General features: G+C 43.8%; 2 protein-coding genes across 4 annotated transcripts in view; one reads left to right on the top strand and one right to left on the bottom strand.

Moving 5' to 3' along the window:
• The window catches only part of EFHC1 (EF-hand domain containing 1), a 71,257-nt gene extending 63,325 nt beyond the window's left edge, over positions 1-7,932 (top strand). For all 3 annotated transcript variants that reach the window (XM_054557631.2, XM_009241953.4, XM_054557633.2), the window contains 2 exons: positions 5,649-5,859; positions 7,781-7,932. In XM_054557631.2, the coding sequence (XP_054413606.2) occupies positions 5,649-5,859; positions 7,781-7,852 (283 nt within the window). In that variant the 3' untranslated portion in view covers positions 7,853-7,932. The remainder of the gene's footprint in view (positions 1-5,648; positions 5,860-7,780) is intronic.
• A 5,853-nt stretch (positions 7,933-13,785) lies between these two features.
• TRAM2 (translocation associated membrane protein 2) overlaps positions 13,786-20,771 on the bottom strand; it is a 79,937-nt gene continuing 72,951 nt past the window's right edge. The window contains exon 11 of the mRNA XM_024248050.3: positions 13,786-19,651. Within this exon, the coding sequence (XP_024103818.1) occupies positions 19,578-19,651 (74 nt within the window). The 3' untranslated portion in view covers positions 13,786-19,577. The remainder of the gene's footprint in view (positions 19,652-20,771) is intronic.

A 20,771-nucleotide genomic window follows, 5' to 3' on the forward strand; every position in this document is an offset into this window, starting at 1 on the left:
GTCTGACTTACTTAGTAATAGAAGATGACTGGATTTTCATGTGCTTTTGTATTCTGCCTGCTGTGATAGCCTGTGTTGTGTGACCTTTGGAAAACTCCATTGTGCACTTGTGGGAAAAAGAGTAAAAAGACAAATAATGACTAAGTATTATCACAAGAATAATTTTGACTTCACAGACCCCTGAAGGGTCTTGGGAACCTCCACGGGTCCTGGGATTACTCTTTAAAACCTTGATCTAGGGCAACAGGCAAAAGGCAGCATATGTGGGTTCAGATTCTGGTAGGTGGGTAGATATTGGGAGGCCCTTGTGATTGTTTCGTGATAGTAGTGCAGTAGAAAGAGTGAGGATAGAGGGAGATGTTGGAGGTTTCAAGAGAGAGGAGAAGTTATGAAATGCTCTATTTTATTGAATATATAAATATCAATAAAATGAATATAAAATAAAATTTAAAACAGCGTATTTTAGCTACCACTGAGAAAGAAAAAATTGCCAGATATAATCCATATCATTAATTGAAAATGCATGTTAATTCCAGAGATGTTAAAATGTAAAAAAAAAAAAAATTGTCTCATTTCACGGACACATCTTTAAAAAAAAATGCCTCAGGACTTAAACAAATATGATAGCTGTCCAGGAAAGTGGGAGGCTGAACGGACTAGAGAAGCATAGTTTGGTGGTTGGACAGCATTAAAGGCCCACTTCATATTCATAGTCATATATTTAATTCAAGTACTTCCCGAAAGTTTTTTTCTGTAATTGTCCCTTGTTTATGCAAATACCAGCAGACACTGGAAAGCTTCTTGCTTCAGCATACCACTAATTAAATCATCTTTAAAATTGTTTTAAATTTAGCAATTTAAGTTTTTAAAAATGTAGTAATGAGGAAAAGATACCACTGTGACTCTTAGAATATGATATCAATAAAAATAAGGAGAAATTCAAATTTTAGGTTGCCATATGGATATGGTTTGTTTGGCCCCACCAAGCTATGGTTTTAGATATGATTGTTTGGCCCCACCAAGCCTTATGTTAAAATCTGATCCCCAGTGTTGGAGATGGGCCTCATGGAAGGTGTCTGGATCCTGAGGGCAGATCCATCATAAATGGCTTGGTGCCATTCTCATAGGAATGAGTTCTAACTTGTAGTTCCCATGAGAACTGTTGTTGAAAAGAGCCTGGCACCACCTACTCTCTCTTGCCTCTTCTCTTATCATGTGTTCTCTGCACATGTCTGCTCCCCTTCCCTTTCCACCATGAAGGGAAGCAGCCTGACATTTTCACTAGAAGCAAATGTTGGTACCATGTTCCTTATACAGTCTGCAGAACTCTGAGCCAAATAAGCCTCTGGTTTTTTTTTTTTTTAATAAATTACCAGCCTCAGTTATTTCATAGCAACACAAATGGACTACGACATGGGTTAAGAGATCCATTGCCATCCTCATTTTGATCCTCACCCCCGCCCTTCTTCTCTTGTGATGGGTCAGAGAGATGAGTTAGGAAAAACACATGGAGACGATACAAATCCACTGTCGCATCTTCTGTGCCTCTTAGCTATTCTGCATTTAGCTCCCGACTCACCCATCTGATAAAGAATCCTGCTCTAAGGAAATGCAGTTACAAATATATTTTGCCACTCATTGCGAAGAGTCATGAAAGGGGATCATGAGTACTTGTCAGACCAGTACTTTTTATGTCAATTGTCAGTTCTAAGATGATGAAATTTGGAGTTGGCCATTTGCTTTCTCTGAGCCAGAAAATTAGAATAATGCACAGGTAACTGAGTATTAACTTCATCTTCAAGTTCTTAAATTCTCTTTGGGTTTGGGGTCCTCCACTGCAGTATTTTGAACTCAGACTTAAGGACAGCAAATGCACACACTTATTAACCCACCCTCCACAGGAAATCCACATGTGTGAATAGCATAGATACATACACACACTTGTTCCTATGTATTATTCTTGTTCCATTAACATGCCCATTTGTGCACTTCAGCTTCAAGAGGACCCTACTCACTTACTCAATTATCTTTTTAATCCTTTTCTTTTTCACTTCTAGCCACTTTTCCCATGAGAATTTTCCAAATATTCTCATTTCCTTTTCCATTTTCTCTAAGGAAATGGAAGTAATTGGTTTCAAAGATGAGATCAAATGATCCAATGTGGGCTTCATCAGTTTTCTCACCCTTCATCTTAGAATGTTTCTCTACTATCACTTTTCTTCTCTTTACCTTCTTTTGTCAGAGATAAGTAACTCCTCCTATTTCTTCAAATCTAATTCTTCTATTTTGTGTCTGTAACCACTTCCCTCCTGACTGCTCCAGAATCTTTTTGACTTTTTTTAATGACTGCTTCATAAATTGCTTTCTTGAAGGTCATTGATTGTTTCCAAGTATAATGGACTCTTCTCATTTAGTCATTAATTCAACAGATATTTGAGTTTATACCATATACCAAATTTTATATTAAATGCTTAGGCAATTATATGAGAGAATAGGGAGCTCATAATCTAAAGCAAGGGTCGGCAATTTTTTTTTTTTTTAGTGAAGGGACAGGTAGTAAATAGTTTAGGCTTTGTGGGTCATACCTTCTTTGGCATAACTACTCAACTCTACCCTTACAGCGTGAAAGCAGCCATAGACAATACATAAATGAATAGGAGTGGCTGTATTTCAGTAAAATTTTATATATAAAAAATAGGCAACAGGTTGGCTTTGGCCTGGGTGTCATAGTTTGCTGACCCCTTGGTCTAGTCTTTAGTTTTTCTGATCTACATATAATATTGATTACTCTTTATCACCCCTCTTTTGAAATCCTCTCTTGAGTTCTGGAAATTCAAAGTTTCTGGTAGTCCTACCTCTCTTAAAGCCTATTGTGTGTGTCTTTCCTACTTCTGTCTACTAGGTTGGCATTTCTCAAGGTCCTGTTTTTGGTCCTCTTACTTGTCTTCTCTAAACTTTCTAGACATTGCAGTATCTGAATTGCTCTCCATTCTGCTGAATCTATTTTCAACATGTCTTTGTCCATCTGAGCCACCAGCATCTCCCACTTTGTACAACTAAAAATGAAGCCATTGTCATTTTCATCTCTCTAGCACACCTGCTCTTCCTTATTCCTTCTTTTTGCTTATCTGTCTCATTTTCTAAGTGGAGGACTTTGCCAGGATGCTCATAGCAAAATATTCTAAGAGCACACAGAAAACTGTGACATCCCTCTTACCTCTGGAAGATTAGCCACTCTATAAAACACGTTCACTTTTATGGAAGTTAAGGAAGGTCATTGGAGGGCTTGGCACGGAGTCTTCACCCAGCATGTTAGGACCTCTAGCCACCTCTCAGTTGGCAGTCCCTGTTGGGCATAACCAGCTGGCCCCTCTGTTTTCTTGTTGACCCATGTGAGCAAACCTTGGCCTGTAACTTGCAGCTCTTTTCCAGAATGTGCCCTGACTTGGGCTTTGGCAATAAAGTAGGGGCTGTAACTTTAACTAGCTCTTCCTTAAACAGTACCACCTGTTGCCATCTATCTGTGAATTTACTCCATCTTGCTCAAAGGCAGCAGATGCCATGGGTATTTTTCCTGCTGTATAAAGGGGAATGGGAATCTGGCTTCTTTGGGAAAGGGAGAGTTAATGTCTCTTTCCCCAAATGATTGGATGATCACATTTTAACTTTATATGTTTCGTGGCTCTAGTTCTTGGAAACACATGGAAGATTGAGGTTTGACTGCTTTCTGCGACTAAAATAGCTCTCTGGTGGTCATTCATAATTTAGTATATATGATTTGAATTACATTCATCAGATAAACATATTCTGCTTCTATAATTAATAATGCCAGAGAGCATTTAGATATTGGGGATTATTACAACGATTTTTATTGTTCTTGGCTTACTACGAAAGTAACACATGACCAGAATTTGAAAATTTAGGGAATAAAAATCTAGGTAATACAAATGGAAATAAACAAAAATTTTTGAAAATCTTATAACTCAGAGATAACTACTTCTAATATTTTGTTTTTAAAGATGCATATAAAGTAGAAAATTCTGTAATACTATTTTGTTTTTTTCACTTGATAGTCTATCATGAACCCTCGTGAAATGAAATATTTTAAGACACAGATATGAAGGGACGAAGGAAAAGCTTTGCTCCTACCCCATCTTTCATGTCCCTACTTCTTACCCTCCACTCCCCATAGGTAACTACCTCTTTCGTTGATTTTTTTGAATATCTTTTCAGAGTTTCTTTAAATGATATAAGCAACTTTAAGTATGCGCTCTTATTCCCCCACAACTTTTATAACACAAGGTAACACTGTATACATACTTTTTGTCTTGAGTTTCTCACTAAAAATATCTTTATACTCTTTCTGCAGCATTATCAATGGCTACAGTATTATTCTGTTGCTTTATTGTAGTGTAAATTATTTAATTCCCTATTTTTGGACATTTAGGCTATCTCAAAACAATCTTATAGATGTATCTTTGCATACAACCTATGATTATTTCCTTAGGATAAATTATTTGAGATTATTTGCTGGACTTTTGCTTCATGTTTCCAAATTTTTCCTGAAAGGTTATTCCACTTTATACCTTCCCCAGCAAGACTTGCCAGCAGGTAAAAGAGGGAAATAAGTTAAAAAGAGGCTATTTGCAACAGTGAACTTTTAAAATATTATACTCAAGAAAAATAAATACAGAAAAGCAATGGTAGATTGATAGTTTTCAAGTTATGGGAGGAGAAGAATTCAGTGAGAGGTGACTGGGCATAATTGAGAGAATATGTTGGAACTGGAGTGGGATGTGAGTGCTAGTCTTGCCGCTGACATGGGATCTGGGATCAGTCACTCAGGTCTTCAAGTGTGTTTTCTCATCACTGAAAGAGGGAAGAATGCTTACTGAGTTTATTTGGCCCATTTTGTTCTAAAAGGATTTATGAAGATGAAATATGAGGGAATCTTTCTGCTCTAAAATTTTTAATTTTATAACTGTACCTTCATGTTCAGAGGAAATAAAAATTGAGCCTCTACTTATTGTGGTTGTTTTTTGAAGGGTTAGACCTCTCTCTTCCCAACACCCTGTGTTACTATTCTCTCTTAATTTCAGTAAATGCTAAGCTCAAACTTCTCACTCTACCTCACAGAGCAATCTCTTAGCTTCCATAGATAACCTTTCACAAAATTCAGTGTGAATTGGAGAGGGAATAATATTAAAACTATAAAAGGTTGATTCTTGGCTACAGATCTCTATCTATCTATTTATATCATCTCTCTCTCTATATATCACTCAGGCATTTAGTTGTAGATGAGGAAACAATCTGCAACAGTAGTAAGAGACAATGATGTGATTCCCACAGATACCAAATTTGGCATGGTGGTGGTATTAGATTTGCCTCCTTGTGGTGCAGTGATTAACAGATGGCAGGAAAGGAGGCTGAGCAAGAAGGGAGGAAATTCAAAAACTGCCCCCAGTCAGGCCTTCCTGATGTGGAGGTCAGCTATCGGCCTGTGGGCAAGTGTTCAGTTATTGGTCAGCTCAATCTCAAAGCTGTGATTAGAAGCTTCCCTGATTTCATCAAGTAAGAACTTTGGTCACTGAGATGAGATTGATCAAGAATAAATACCATGTGCAGTCATTTCCTTCCTTTCTCTACAGCAAGCAAACTGAAAAGGATCCAGGCGTGCAGGAATTGGAAGCATTAATAGACACAATTCAGAAGCAACTGAAAGATCACTCATGCAAAGACAACATTCATGAGGCATTTCAAATTTATGACAAGGAAGCTTCAGGATATGTGGACAGAGACATGTTCTTTAAAATCTGTGAATCGCTTAACGTCCCAGTGGATGACTCCTTGGTTAAGGAGGTCAGTATGAATTACTCTTATGAGTCGATTGCAGAGGCTAAGCACTGATCATTCTTTCCTAAAGGCAATTGTATGTGTATTTCACTACAACTGGGCCAGATTTAGGATGTTCAGATCAGATCTACTATTCTGTCCTGATTAGGTATTGCCTGTTGATTCTAGCATTTGCATTCTTTTCTAATTGCTGTTGCAGGGCATCTCTTTAAGTGGGCCTGGGGCTGGACAACACAGAGTGGTTAGTAGACCAACATGTCAGGGCTGAAGAAGGGCAACAGAGACGATCCAGGAGGGACAGCTAGCAAGGGGAGACTCAAAGATAAGTTGATTGAGCAGACTGGTTGGCAGCCTTTGATACCCTTCACAGCTGATACCTACACTGGCCCATCAGTAGGGTTAGCATGGACGAAGGCGTGACCACTGCGGGAGGGCTGTGGCATCTGTCAGTAGTGGTAGCATGGCCAGCAGCTGATGGAGAAAGGGCATGGAAGTTTTCTTCCTTGAATTTTCATAAGTGAGTTGAAGGGGGACTTTCATGCCTTTTCTTCATTATAAACCCTTAAGCCAGGGTTCCCTTGCAAGTCAGAACAAAGTCCCCCTGAGAAATGCCAAGGACTGTGGCTTATGATCGTTGAGACATTCTTACTGATTAAAAATATTGAGGTTCTGTAGGCCTTTTTAAAGATCTTTTAGCCAAAACAGGTGTTCAGAATTTAAGAGTCATTTAGGAAAGGGTTTGGTTTAGGGCTAGTGACTAGGTTGGAGATGAGGATTTTTCATAGACAGAAACATTAGCAGGGAGTGAGTAGGAGGGCAGACAGAAGAGTATTTGTTCATGTGGACCAAACACACACTTAGCTCCCCAAATTTAGGTTGACAGCATGCCCAACTTTTGATATTCAAATTCTTCATACTGTCTGATGTGGGAACTGACATGGGAGAGAGGGATGGCAGTCATTGGCAAGTGGAGCAGGGAAGTGGGGGTGGGACATATTTGCACATGTCTTATAAAAATAACCACAGAAAATCAGTCTGTTACCAGTCACAGTTGAGTTTCAAGGGACACAGGTTGAGCAGTGGCATAACCAGACCCTTCCGTTAGGCTGTGGTAGCAAGAGCCTGCTATTTAAAAAGTCTTACTCCTCATGAGCTGAGTGGACAGTCTTTTATTTGAATATAAAAACAACTAAAAGTGCTTTTATAAATATGGATGTTAGTTCTGAAATCTTCGGAAGTGTGGCAGACTGCCACGGTTACTTGAGACGTCTCTACGACAATTACTACTGTTACTACTTGAGACCATCATTACGAGAGTTAACGAAGGAGGATGGAAGCAGAAATGAAAACTTAAAACAAAAGTAACTATTTTAAAGGAAGGGAAAGAAGAGAGCTGCCTGCTTCTAGTGAGCAAAGGCAACCGCCCGAGCCTCTACAGCCCTTCATATTTATTGGGTAGAAAGAGCAGGGATTAATTGATCACAGGTTCACATTATTGCTAACAGGCTTCAGATGTGTCTAATCACAAGAAACACTTGTGCCTGGGTCGTGACTGCCTTCAGCATTCCTTCTGGGCAGCAGACGCAGTTCGTCAGTTTGCCAACATCCTGCTTTCATGAGAAACAGTTTACTGTTTACTCATATAGCCTCCAGTGGTATACTGAGTTGATCATGACCCTCATTCTTTCGGCCTTCAACAGGGAAGGTCATTTACTCCATCCAGTTTTGGTTTCATTAAGTGTAAGATGGGGATAATGTCTGTCCTACCTGCCAGGTTCACAGGATCATTTCAGAATCAACTTGAGGATACAAAAATTCTGAACTGATTTACAAAGGCTGGGGATCATTATGTATAAATGCACTCTGCAGTTGAGCTGACGGAAGCCCTGCAGATCTGTCTCACCTATTCTCTTTGCTCTCTCCACAGTTAATCAGGATGTGCTCTCATGGAGAAGGCAAGATTAACTACTATAACTTTGTTCGTGCTTTCTCAAACTGACCTGCTGATGAGAACATGCAAGACAATTTTTGATATTGGAACTATGCTTTGAAATACACCTTACACTCTTCATAGAGGCATTTACAGAGTTCCTGAAGTTTTATTTCTGTTTTGGTTCTTATTTCACTGCTACTGAAGTCAAAACTAAATTGGATCTAATAGGATCTAAGATTGGTGCCTTATTTAGGGTGATAGGGGTATAGCAATGTCTAATTTTGTGTGTCAAATTGACTAGGCCACAGGGGGCCCAAGTATTTCTTTCTTTTTTAAAAAATATTTTAAATTTTTTTAGAGATGGGATCTCACTCTGTCATACAGGCTGGAGTGTGGTGGCACTATCCTAGTTCTATGAAGCCTCAGACTCCTGGGCTCAAGTGATCCTCCCACTTCAACCTCCCCAGTAGCTGGGACAACAGGCTCAAGCCACCATGCTCAGCTAATTTTTAAAATTATTTTGTAGAGACAAGGTCTCACTGTGTTGCCTGAACTTGTCTCAAACTCATAAGCTCCAGAAATTCTACCACCTCAGCCTACAAAAGTGCTGGGATTATAGGCATGAGCCACTGTGCCCAGCCTCAGATAGTTCATTATTCTGGGGTTTCTCTGAAGGTATTATTGGATGAGATAAACATTTGAATCAGAAGACTAAGTAAAACAGATAGTCCTCCCTAATGTGGGTGGGCCTCCTCCAATCATTTGAAGACATGAGTAGAATAAAAAGGCTGACCTTTCCCCAGGTAAGAGAATTCCTCCTGCCTGACTGGCTTCAAATTGGAACATCAGCCTTTTCTTGCCTTCAGACACAAATGGAAACATCAGCTGTTGGTCTGGAGCCTGCTGGCCTTCAGACTGGACCTAAACCATCAGCTCTCCTAAGTCTTAGGCCTTTGGATTCAGACTGGAATTATACCTTTAGCTCTCCTGGGTCTCCAGCTTGCCAATTTACCCTGCAGATCTTGGGACTTGTAAGCCTTTATAATTGTGTGAGCAATTTCTTATAACTCTCTCTTTCTCTCTCTCTCTCTACATATATGTATAATATATATATAATATATACACATTCATGCACACACACGATTATATGTATATATATAGTGTTTATATATAGTATATATAATGTATAGTATATATAGTATGTATATATAGTATATAGTATGTATAGTATATATAGTATGTATATATAGTATATAGTATATATAGTATATGTGTATATATAGTATGTATATACATATATATGTGCACACATATATATGTGTATACATACATCCTATTGGTTCTCTTTCTCTGGATAACCCTAATTCAGATGTAGAATGGTCAAGAGCAGGAGGAATGTTAGAATTCTCTAGAAGCATCATCTGGGATGTTGGAATCAGTATGCAGTATCGCTGTTGCTGCTAGTCAATGGCCCCACCACTACCCATCTGCCCACACTGATACTGAGGGAAATATACACCTGTTTTTCAAACTGTGATTCTAGGCCCATTAGACCTGCATTAAAAAAAAAGGAATGTAATAGAAAATAGCTGGTATACCTAGCAGGGTATTTTTTCTTTTTTTCTTTTGTTTTGAGTGAGACAGAGGCTTGCTCTGTCACCCAGGCTGGAATGCAGTGGCGTGAACTCAGCTCACTGCAACCTCTGCCTCCCGGGTTCAAGTGATTCACCTGCCTCAGCCTCCTGAGTAGCTGGGACTACAGGCGTGCGCCACTACACCCAGCTAATATTTTTTTTGGTATTTTTAGTAGAGACAGGGTTTCACCATACTGGGCTGAAGTTTCTGTTTCAAATGAGAGTGTATTTACTGGATCATGATGTAAAATGTATTTCTTGATGTGGGTTGTAGTAAAAAAAAATAAAAAGATTTGTCCGGGAACACTTGCTCACACCTGTAATCCCAGCACTTCGGAAGGTGGAGCCGGGTGGGTCACTGGAGGTCAGGAGGTCGAGACCAGGCTGGCCAACATGGTGAAACCCCATCTCTACTAAAAATACAAAAATTAGCCAGGTGTGGTGGCATGTGCCTGTAGTCCCAGCCACTCGGGAGGCTTAAATGGGAGAATCACTTGAACCCTGGAGGCAGAGGTTGCAGTAAGCCGAGACCATGCCACTGCACTCCATCCAGCCTGGGTGACAGAGCAAGACTCCATCTCCAAAAAAAAAAAATCGTTAGAAAAATACTGCTTTTAGAGAGCCTGGCCTTGAGAGAGGAAGGAAAGACTAGTTGCAGTTACTATTCTCTAGTGAGCTCTGACTGGCTTTTTACAAACAGGGCTGCTCTTTGGTTGAAGTCAGCCACTAAGCTCATCTTTAAATATCCTATCTCAAATTCCCCCAAGCCACCCAAAATGTGATATGAATGAGGATAGAGTTACACAGAATTCAGACTGCTTTGCCCTCTCAGAACTTCTAGGGAACTTCCCTTGGTGTTTCCTTCCCTAACGAGCTCAGCCAGTTGTAACCAGCTTATTGAAAGGGCTGTGAATGTATTATGTTGATTCCTTCTCTGTTTCAGGTTATTAGCTTGGGAATAACCCGTGTTTTGTTTTGTTTTACCCTCAGTCGCTCGTAACTATTTAAAACAGTATCTCACTTCCAAGTACAGATGCTCCTCTACTTATGGGGTTATGTCTCAATAAACTCACATAGGTAAAAAATATCACAAGTTGAAAACACATTTAATAACCCTGATAAGCCCATTGTAAAGTAGGAAAATAAGTTGAACCATTGAAAGTTGGGGATCTGTATTATTTTAGAAGTTTTTTCAGCTTAAAAATTACCAAGCTCTATCCTGCTTGGCCCAGCTCAGTCCTTCCCCAGGCTTAGAAGCCTGTGGTAAAGAGTGTGTGTATACTGGGGTGATGATAGTGGTTTCTTCTTACTCCCTTCTTTCTGTCTTCTGCTCCCTTTGTTCCTATTCAGCCATGCTGCTGTTTATAGCCCATGTAGGCTCTGGGAAAGGTTAAGGGGGTAGAAACCAGAGAAAAAGGGCAAAGTCTTATTTCTGTGGCTAGTAATGTCATAATGTGGGGCCAGGTCTGAGTGACATGTGCCGAAAGGCTGACTCTTTCTCCCAGAGCACCTTTTTTCTCTTTTTGGATTCAGGGGGTACATGTGCAGGTTTTGTTACATGAGCATATTGCACCTAGGTAGTGAGCATAGTGCCCAGTAAGTAGTTTTTCCACACATACCCCTTCCTTCCCTCCACACTCTGGTAGTCCCCAGTGTCTATTGTTCCCATCGTTATGTCTATGTGTATTCAATGTTTAGCTCCCACTTAGAAGTAAGAACATGCAATATTTGGTTTCCTATTCCTGCATCAATTCACTTTAGGATAATGGCCTCCAGCTGCATCCATGTTGCTGCAGAATACATGGTTTCATTTTTTATGGCTGCATAGTATTCCATGGTGTAGATGTACCACATTTAAAAAATCTAATCCACCATTGATTGGCACCTAGGTTGATTCCATGTCCTTTGCCTCAGAGCCCCCTGTTTTGGTGAGTTCTTAGAACTCTTTCCAACTGGAAACTGCCCAGTGCACCACTCTCAGATGGAGGGAACCCAGTCTGTACCTGACCACCCCGGCTCTAATGGTATGCTCTCCAAGGCTCCTTCTGATCTTCCCAGGAGGCCCTTTCAGGCTGACACACCTTCCAGGGTGTGCACTCTCGCCATGTTCTCACCCAGATGGCTCTCTTGGCTGTGTAATTAGGCAGCTCAATCCCTTTCCTTTAGACTGTTTCAGGGGAGAACCAGGTACCCCAAATCTTGTGCTCTCCAAACTCCAGGGGACAGACACATGTCAAACCCTGAGTCTTTTAAAGTATCCCCTCACTTAGCTTGCAGACCCAAGGCACTCCAGCCCCTTTCAAGAAGCTTGCACTTTCTGATATTTTCTCCATCACTCTTGCCTCCTGTGGTAGAGGAGCTTTGGGCTACTCCTTAGCAAATCATTCATGGATCAGCAGCAAATCTGCAACATAGGGAAATATTTGCCAATTTTTGTCCACAGCTTTGGGTCTCAGCCAAAATGGAGATTTAGGAAAGTCTCATTTAGCATCCTCTAGCCTGCTTTTGGTTGTTTTGTTTTGTTTTTGTGTTTGTGTTTGTTTTTTAGAGACAGAGTCTTACTCTGTTGCCAGACTGGAATGCAGTGGTGTGACCATAGCTCACTGCAGCCTCAAACTCCTGGGCTCATGCATCCTCCTGCCTCAGCCTTCTGAGTAGCTAGGCCTATAGTCTCAGAGGGAACTGTCTTCAATAAAATTGGCACTATCCACATACACTCCTTAAGTTTGCTGTCCACTTCTTGCCTTGCATCTCCTTTTAAGGTTACTTAAGATTGAGAAGCTGAGATCTGACAGCACCAACACAAGGTATGAAAGCGATTTCATGAAAGACCAAAGCCAGCAGGCCATTTCTGTGGTGTACAAACACTCGCTGCTCACCTGTTTATACAAAGCAGCAAGTATAGGAGCCACAAACGTCAGAGCAAATCACTTTTTCTTCTAAAATCCTGAATGGCAGTGCAGCCATTAGACGTCACTAATTACCTTATGCTACAGTCATAGCTGGCATGCATCTAGAGTGTCAGGTTCAGGTGATGGAAGACAGCTGAGCATTACCCTGTAGCAAGCAATATTGTAGGAAGCAGAAATGATCATCACATCAAACTGGCCACCAGGGAGTTGAAAGACTCTAATACACACACACACACACACACACACACACACACACACACACACACACACACACAGAGAGAATGAGAATTAAGATTAGCACTGGTAGCTGAAGCAATCAGGTCTAACTGACGAATTTGACTAAGAAAGACTGCTTATAGTGCTTACGGCTTTGGGACTAATAAAAATCTGCCTTGTGGGTAAAGATGGGCTGTGAGTTAGCCACTACTCAGAAACCTGGGCCTGTACCTTGTCTGCACCATCAGGGGGCCTTGAAAATACCATCCAATTAAGGTGTATCAAATCCATATCTATGGGCTTTGAGGGTATTTGGGACGAATAGGTAGAGAAGACTTCTCTAAATGTTGTCTCCAGAGCATCCACTTGGATAAGTGACTCCTGAATATCCTGCTGGCACATAAGTTCATTTTAAAAAGCGAATTTGAGTGCTTTATATGTACCATGAACTTACTTAGCATTCAGTATCTCTAAATCTCTCACCACGATTCCCCACAAAACATGAAATCCTTTTGACACAGATGAGCAAAAAGACTCAGAAGGGTTAACTGCTTGAGTTCACCTAGCTTCTCATGGCAGAGCAGGACCCAACTCTACAATGAAGCTTGCCATGCATCAGAACCAGTCACCTTCACCTCAAGCAAACATTTCCTCTTTCTCACACCCCATGGGTGTACCTGACTAACTGCCACCTGTAACTGCACTCATCTTTTGAAATCTCTCCAAAGATGGTTCTGGTAAACACAGCAAGCAGCTACAGGCAACAGCAGCTATGTAAGTGACACCAGCAATCCCATTACTAATACTTGGGTGTCTTCTAGTCAGCACCAACATATTTGTTGGCCTTTACACAAACGAAACCCCATTTCCTCCAAGCTAAATAACGTCATAGTATAGTAGGCATCAAGGATGATGTGCTTGTTTCTGGAGCTTCCTACCCACAAACCCCATGTTAAGAAAACCCTTTTCCACTTTACTATTAAAGATTCAAATAAAAATGATGCTTATTGCTATCCAGCACTTGACATAACTGACTCTCCATCCTTAATTCTAATTCCCTAATTCATATCACAATGGACAAATACGGGTCAAGATATATAAGAAATGACTAATATAGTGAAAAATATTAGACATGAGGGCTAAAACTCATTGCAAACTCCTTTAAGCAAACGTAAACATCCATGTTAAAAGCATCACTGTATAAAAGCACGTCAAGGAAATTATGAAACAATTCTGATAATTTTCTGCCTTTTATTGTTATTTCAGAAAATATTTGATCATTTGTTCCAAAATGTACATTTAAAAATCCATAAAAAACTGTAATTTGTTTTAAAACCAGACAGAAACAGTGGAAAAATGATTTTGAAAAAAAGTTCACCAAAAGTAAAAAGACACCCCTCCCCCCAACCCTTTTACATGAAAGCATAAATACGGCAGGTACAAATTTTCCTTGAGTTCCTTGTTGAAATTTGGTCCATATGAACAGGCTAGAGTAGAAAACAGACAATTTGTCCACATTTGCATTATCAGTTGCTCAGGGCACCAGCAGCCTTAGTTCATCCTTCAGATGTTTTTTTAAACAGAGGAACTGAAAAAATGAGGTTTACAGTCTCATCACATGAACACTCAAATCTGTACCCAAGGAAACGGTGGTATCATATTTACTATCACAGCTAGAGCCTATCAGGTGAACAGGGCTATCCACCTGCGGCTGTTGCTTGGCAAAATATCCTTCCTCTCCACGTGAACAAGAAGCTCTAGAATGCTTTTAGGCAGAGTGACGGTGATGTCATGGGCACCACACCAATCTTATTCCTGGACAATGACTTAAGCCCCATCATGAGAATGGTTTTTTCCTCTTCAACAGATTTTTAAAAAATAGACCTCTAAGATGATGCTACGTGTTCTAAAAGAATGCCACAGAAACCCACCCAGGATCACGAGAATGACAACAACAAAAGGAAAGTGGCTATTTCTTGTGTAAGGGATGATGACTACCCCTCCCATGGGTCCCATTTCTCCCCCAGTTGCAGGTGTTTTAAGGGACAGAAAGGCTGTGGAAAGGACCACTGGCTGGGAGAGTTATTGCACAACCCGGAAGAGTGAGAAAAACGTGGGCAGGCAAGGGGTAGGGGAGAGGGTTGCTGCGACTAAAACAAGGTAACACTGAATTAGGAGCTCGAACAGTTCTGCAACAGTCAGACATGTATGTGTTAGCACTTGAACTGGAGACTGGGAAGTAAAAGTAAACACCTTTATCATATAAACTTTGGGCTGAATGGGAAGCAAAATAGACCAAAAGAGGTTACGGCAAGTGGGCCTTTTAAAAAACATCTGGGGGTGGGGAAAATAATGGAGAAGCAGAGCTTGCTATGTAGGGCCAGAGGAGAGTTTTCGAAGTGGGGGCTGGAAGCTCTGGGCTTCTCTTAATAGGTATGCTTGTGGTTGGGCCACCTCACAGACTTCCACAGCCACCCAGCTGGGCCAGAAGAGAACTGACACAAGGGAGAAACCAAACAAAACAGAACACACCACAGACCCTAATGCTGGGCAGCAGGGTTAGAAACAAATGGGGCGAAACTGTCACAATCCATGTCCCTTTTATATGTAACTATACTGAGGTATGGTGTCCTTGGCTGCTGTCGAGCCCTGGCAGCTGGGGGCTGGCCACGGAGTACAAGTGAAAACCACACAGCAAAATAAGGCACTTATTCTCACACATGCACGCGCGTGCGCGCAATCTGCTTGGGACAAAAAGTCTACAGGTGTTGCCAAGCATGAAAGGCTACATGGAGACTGCAAATCCCAATGCTCGTCTTTATAGCTCTGCCAGTCCAGGGAACTCCGAATAAAAGAATGAGGCAGCTTTCACTGGGGAGAACTGGTCTTCAGCCTTTGCAAGGTGGAGCTAACACTCATGCGAGTAGTGGGGTAGAGTGAGAAGTTGGTAGTCTTCCTTACTGGGACAACCTTGGGCTGGAGAGGGATCCTATTTAGGTTTTCCAGTCATCTGACAATGACCTAATCCTCCAATAATCCCTAAAGTCCTCTCCTGAGAAAAGGAACCATAAGCTCGGAAGGCAGAGCGAGGAAGAGCACTCCACTGTCTTGACTCAAAAGCTTTCAGCACTCCCTCTGTTAGAGGAGAGGGCTTAGAACATCAAGAATTGAAGTTTGTGCACTTGTGCCATAGGCCCTTAGGCGGAAGAATTAGTTACGTGCAGACTTCCCTACCTCTCACACCAGGCCTAGAAAAACTAACTAGGAAGGCTGAAGCATACAAAGGAAACCCAAGCCAAGACCTTTTCTAGGCACAAGGGGGTCGGCAACCCACTTCCAGTTAAAGCATCCATGGAAGATAAGAATTTTGTTGTGGAATCCTGGGATGAGATGCACTCTTTCACCCAACCTCTTATTAGCTGCTTAGAAAAAAGAAGGGGTATTGACAAAGGAGGTCCCAAAAGAGACCCCAGAAGCACACACTCACCCCAAGCTTCAGGGGTTCTTAGGGTCCCAAGGTTTCCGGTCAAGAGAAGGATCTGTGAACGTGGCCAGGGCAGAGGTGTCTACTGGGGTTTCTTAAATGTTGGGAAGTTATGCCTTGGGACATGAACAGACAAGTTTCTCAGCAACCATTTCGGTCTGGTGGCCCAGACACACATAGGATTAGAACTGACTCGAAAGGGAGGACAGCGGCTCCCCCACTGGCTCAGCCTGCTCCCCTCTCGCCCAGAACCATCCCCTACCTTCAAAAGGAGCACATGCAATTTATTAATAGTGCAGCTATCAGCGCCCGGATGGTAAAAATAACTCCTATCATCACTGCACCTCCAAGGAGGGGAGCGGGTAGCACAGATCCTTGGTCCACCAGCGCCACCTCCCTCTCCTCCTACTGTGTCTGTTGGCTTCCCCACAAATGTAAGTTAGCCAGGGCTGTTGAGAGGCCACAGTTGCTGAGGTAGGTTACATCTTTTCTCCTGCTCTTGGTGCATGGTGCTGAGCTCTCAAGCTTGGAGGTGTCTGGCAGTGCCTTCACAAATGGCGTGCCTTCACAAATGGCTTGGCACTTTGGGGCAGGAGAGAATGCACAAAACTGAAGAAAACAGCCAAAGTGGCCAAAATTAGAACAAGCTAGCCCAACACGCTCATAGGATGAAGTGGAATTATTTCAGCTCTGGCAACACAGTCTGTGTCAACCTGCCAAAGACTTGGCTCTGCCGTGAAATAAATGTGCCAGGGAGGGTGGCAGGGGGAAGAGGGTGACAAAGTACCCTACAACTACCCTCTAACCACCGCCCCCCCACAAACATCCCTGAAGCCCAGGCTAGCAAGATGCCAGCCCCACTCATGGTCTCAGGGTTTTTTTTTTTTTTTTTTTACATAAAATAAACCCTTAGCACACCCCTGTCCACCAGGAAGCAGAGTCTAAGTTGACCCTGGCCACTGGGCTGGTGGGACCACATCCAAGGCATGATGTACTGGCAGCACGGGGAGCTTGCAAGAGACAGGGACATGAAGTTGTGGCGTCTCTGGCACGCAAGTGTCCTGGGACAGAGCAATGGAAACCTACAGGCATGACAATGAGGGTTGCTTGATGGCAAAATTTCAGCTGCTCTGCTCACACTACCTCTCCAGCAACTGGCACAACGCAGGCACCTGGCACATCCCAGCATGCCATACATATCTGTTGAAGCCACAACTCAACAGCTTAACCTGGGCTCACCTGAGAGAGGCCTCCTGCATGTGAGGCCCTGCCAATGACACAGCCTGGAGAGCACCCAGGATGGGTGTTCTATAATGGGGGAGGAAGGTGGGCTTAGGAGGCTGCTAGCTGAACATGCCATTTGCAGTTATTAGGCAAGATGGGGGGCCTGAACTCAATTACAGCCTCTTTCAGGGCTGTTTGACTAAAGTGGCTAAGGGATCCCATATCAGGTCTGCTGTGTCGAGACCAAACTGCCCTTTTACCAACGTTTCTGCTGTGCAGCCCAGAGAAGTGTCAGGGAAGGAGAGCGAGAAATGGGAGAAATACATATTTTCAAAAACACTGTCTCACTTCCTAAGGGTAATCAAAAGCAACCACGGGTAGCTCTTCCCATTTCTGCAACCTTATCATAGAGAGGGATGAAGGCCTCCAATGGCGTTAGGAAACAAATCCCTCGGTTACTGGGAAGCTAAAATTTATCTATGATGTAAGTGGCTTGGAGAAGGGGAGTTGCCTTGATGAAAAGACCCATTTCCCCCTTTTTGAATCTAAATCCAAGGTTTGGTTTCTACTGTGATGTCAGAAAGATGACCAGTATTCCAAATGACGCTACTATGCCTGCACCTACCAAGAACTACTCCCCTTTGCCTCAAAACAGAGTTAGGAGGTTCTTAATTAGGACTTTTGTTTTTTTAGACAGTATTTCACTATTGTTGCCCAGGCTGGAGTGCCATGGTACAATCTCCGCTCACTGCAACCTCCGCCTTCTAGGTTCAAGCGATTGTCCTGCCTCAGCCTCCCGAGTAGCTGGAATTACAGGTGCCTGCCACTATGCCTAATTTTTTGTATTTTTAGTAGAGATGGGTTTCACCATGTTGGCCAGACTGGTCTTGAACTCCTAACCTCAGGTGATCTGCCCACCTCAGCCTCCCAAAGTGCTGGGATAACAGGCGTAAGCTACTGCGTCCGGCCATAATTAGGACCTTTTTAAAGCTGAACGCCCCTTCTAAAAGTCCTCACAGGGCACCATAAGGACTTGGAGGCCTTGTTTTCAGGTGGAAGGGAGGGGAAAGAATCTGTGAGGGAAGGGGTCAGAAAGGCGCCTATCATCTACCCAGAGAGTGACTCTCAGTCAGTCATGGTTTCATGCAGTCTAAAATGCTGTAGTTGTGCTCAAAAAACAATTCCAAAGAACACTCAAAAAGGGCGGCCAGATGAACAGTGGTCCAAGTGACCCTCCCCGGACACCAAGGGACCGGCATGGGGCTGAAGCCCTTGAGGCTTAGTGTTTCTGCAGCTAGAGATGAAGTCAAGGTAGTAAGTTTGGCCCCTGACGGGGCTGGCTGGCTCTGGAGGTGAGGACCAGCCTATCTCAGGCAGGTTTATGAACTGCTGTTTGGTTTGGTTTTGAATGCTTGTGAATGGCTGAAAAAGCAATGGTGACTGGGACTGCTGGAGAAAGGCCTAGGTCAACTCCACTGTGGGTTCTGCCACCATTACCTTTCTGGAGGCACCTGCTGCGCAGTTTGCTCTGCTCTTGCTCTAAGCAGTGGGAAGACGTGTCTCCCCCACAGAGCAACAGCAGGCTGGCTTCCAATCCGCGGCCAGCCACTGGTAGGAGCTCGAGTCACGGGACCCAACCGAGTTCACACCATCCTTCTGGATTGAGTTGTCATGTCCCAAAGCCAAACGCCTTGGCATTTACAACAAGCAGTGGCTGCTGTGCCTCAAGATGGTACATGCAGAACTGGAATCATATATCTCGTCAGTTAATGAGCACCAAGGAGACTATGATCCGAGAGGGCCGCTCTCTCTTCTTGCCCATCCACATGAGGACCACCAAGGGCCTGCTACCAGCCCCAGGTTTCTGACCGGCAGGCCCTGGGGGACCGAAGGACAGGACTGCAATCTTAGCTCCCCTCCCATTGTAAAAATCAGACAGAAAAATTGCAAGATAAGGTGAAATTAGGAAGTAAAAAGGAAAAGCAGCAGCCATGAGGCAAGAGACAGAGCAAGCAGAAAGGTGCCAGCCATGGGTGCCTGGCGTTCTGGAAAAGCCCGCACAGGACAGGAGTGAGGACAGGAGGTGGCCTGAGGGGGAGAAAGAGAAAGATTTTTGGCTTTATTGAGAATGGTTTGTGGAAGAATAAGAGAAAGCCAAGAAGAAGGAAAGCGAAACGCCCCCTCCCCCACATTGAAAGACAGGTTTCAGCTGTTTGAGACGGAGCATCACAGGCAGGGAGGAGGAGGCAGGGAGGGGGCCTGGGCTCCTCGCCCCCTGCTGGGCTCCCACCAAGAGGATTCCTGTTCTTAGCACTTTGGCCTTAGGGAGACTTGAGTTTCTTAGTCCGTGGGGAGGTTCCGTTCTCTGCCTTCACCACTCCATTTTCATGGTAACCTGGGAAGTGGAGAGAGACAAGCATACATGGTGTTTCTGCTGGAGCTAAGGCAGAAGAGGGGAGGGTGGGGCCAGGCCAAGGAAGGGGCCCGGGCAGCCCAGCTGCTATGCATGGATGCACCAAAGTGGCGCCAGGCTGCAGCCTTGCACAGCAAACGCAAGCCAGCAGACGGCTCCCAGGAGGGTCCTGTCTTCCCCAGGGCCCTGGACTAGTGACCCTGTTTGAGAGGCTTGGTCTCTGACTGCGCTTTAGCAGGAGGGGCCTGGGATGACACACAGTAACTCAGCAACAACAGAGGCCAGCCTGCCCAAGCCTGAGGCTGGGGCTAGATACTCGCAGAAATCACTTAGATGCTGTCACTGTCTCACTGTCCTCAGTTCCTCTCAGGCCCCTGCAAGGCATCAGCCCATTTCCAGTTCAGCAAGAACTCCCAGGAGCAGTGGCCACAGAAGGGAGGGGGACAAGAGGCTGTAGGAACAAGGCCTCAAGCAGGATGCCTGACACTCCTCTGGCAGAAAAATTGTGCTCTATTGTTCAAAATACCTCCGTGCGCCTGCTCAAATTCAGAGGTACTGGCTGCAGTCTTATGCCCCATACCTCCCCCGCCAGCCAGGCGACTCTGCGACACACCCAGCTGCGCGCGTGTCTGGTTCAAACACACATAAGCCCTTGCCAAGCAGGTAGCCACCTAGAGAAAAGCAGGTGAGTCAGAAAGCAGCGCCCGGTGCAGACAGGCCCCCAGGCTGGGCAGAACGTGCAGGGCTGGCAGGGCCTGAGGACCTGCTGAAGGTGGGTGATGACTGAAGTGTGTGCAGGGGCGAAAGGAGAAGTGTCCCACCCCTACCCCCCACCTAGCACTATGTCACTGTGAGTCATTCTTGGAGACAGAGGAGGAGCCAGCAAGCTGGGAGGCAGGGGCAGGCTAAGATGTGGAGCAAAAGGGCAGGTGAGGACAGAGGCCACCGTCCGGCACTGAGAATGGGCGGCGGCAGCAGCAGCAGCACTTGGCTGAGGTCCAGAAGCCACCCTGAGGACACGCTTCCTGCCAGAGTTCCCCACCCAGCCACTGCCCTGCCCCGTGGTGGCCAGGGCTCCCAGCCTAGTTAGGGCCAGCCCCAC

This window comes from Pongo abelii, chromosome 5 (assembly GCF_028885655.2).
Source record: "Pongo abelii isolate AG06213 chromosome 5, NHGRI_mPonAbe1-v2.0_pri, whole genome shotgun sequence".
Classification (NCBI taxonomy): Eukaryota; Metazoa; Chordata; class Mammalia; order Primates; family Hominidae; genus Pongo; species Pongo abelii.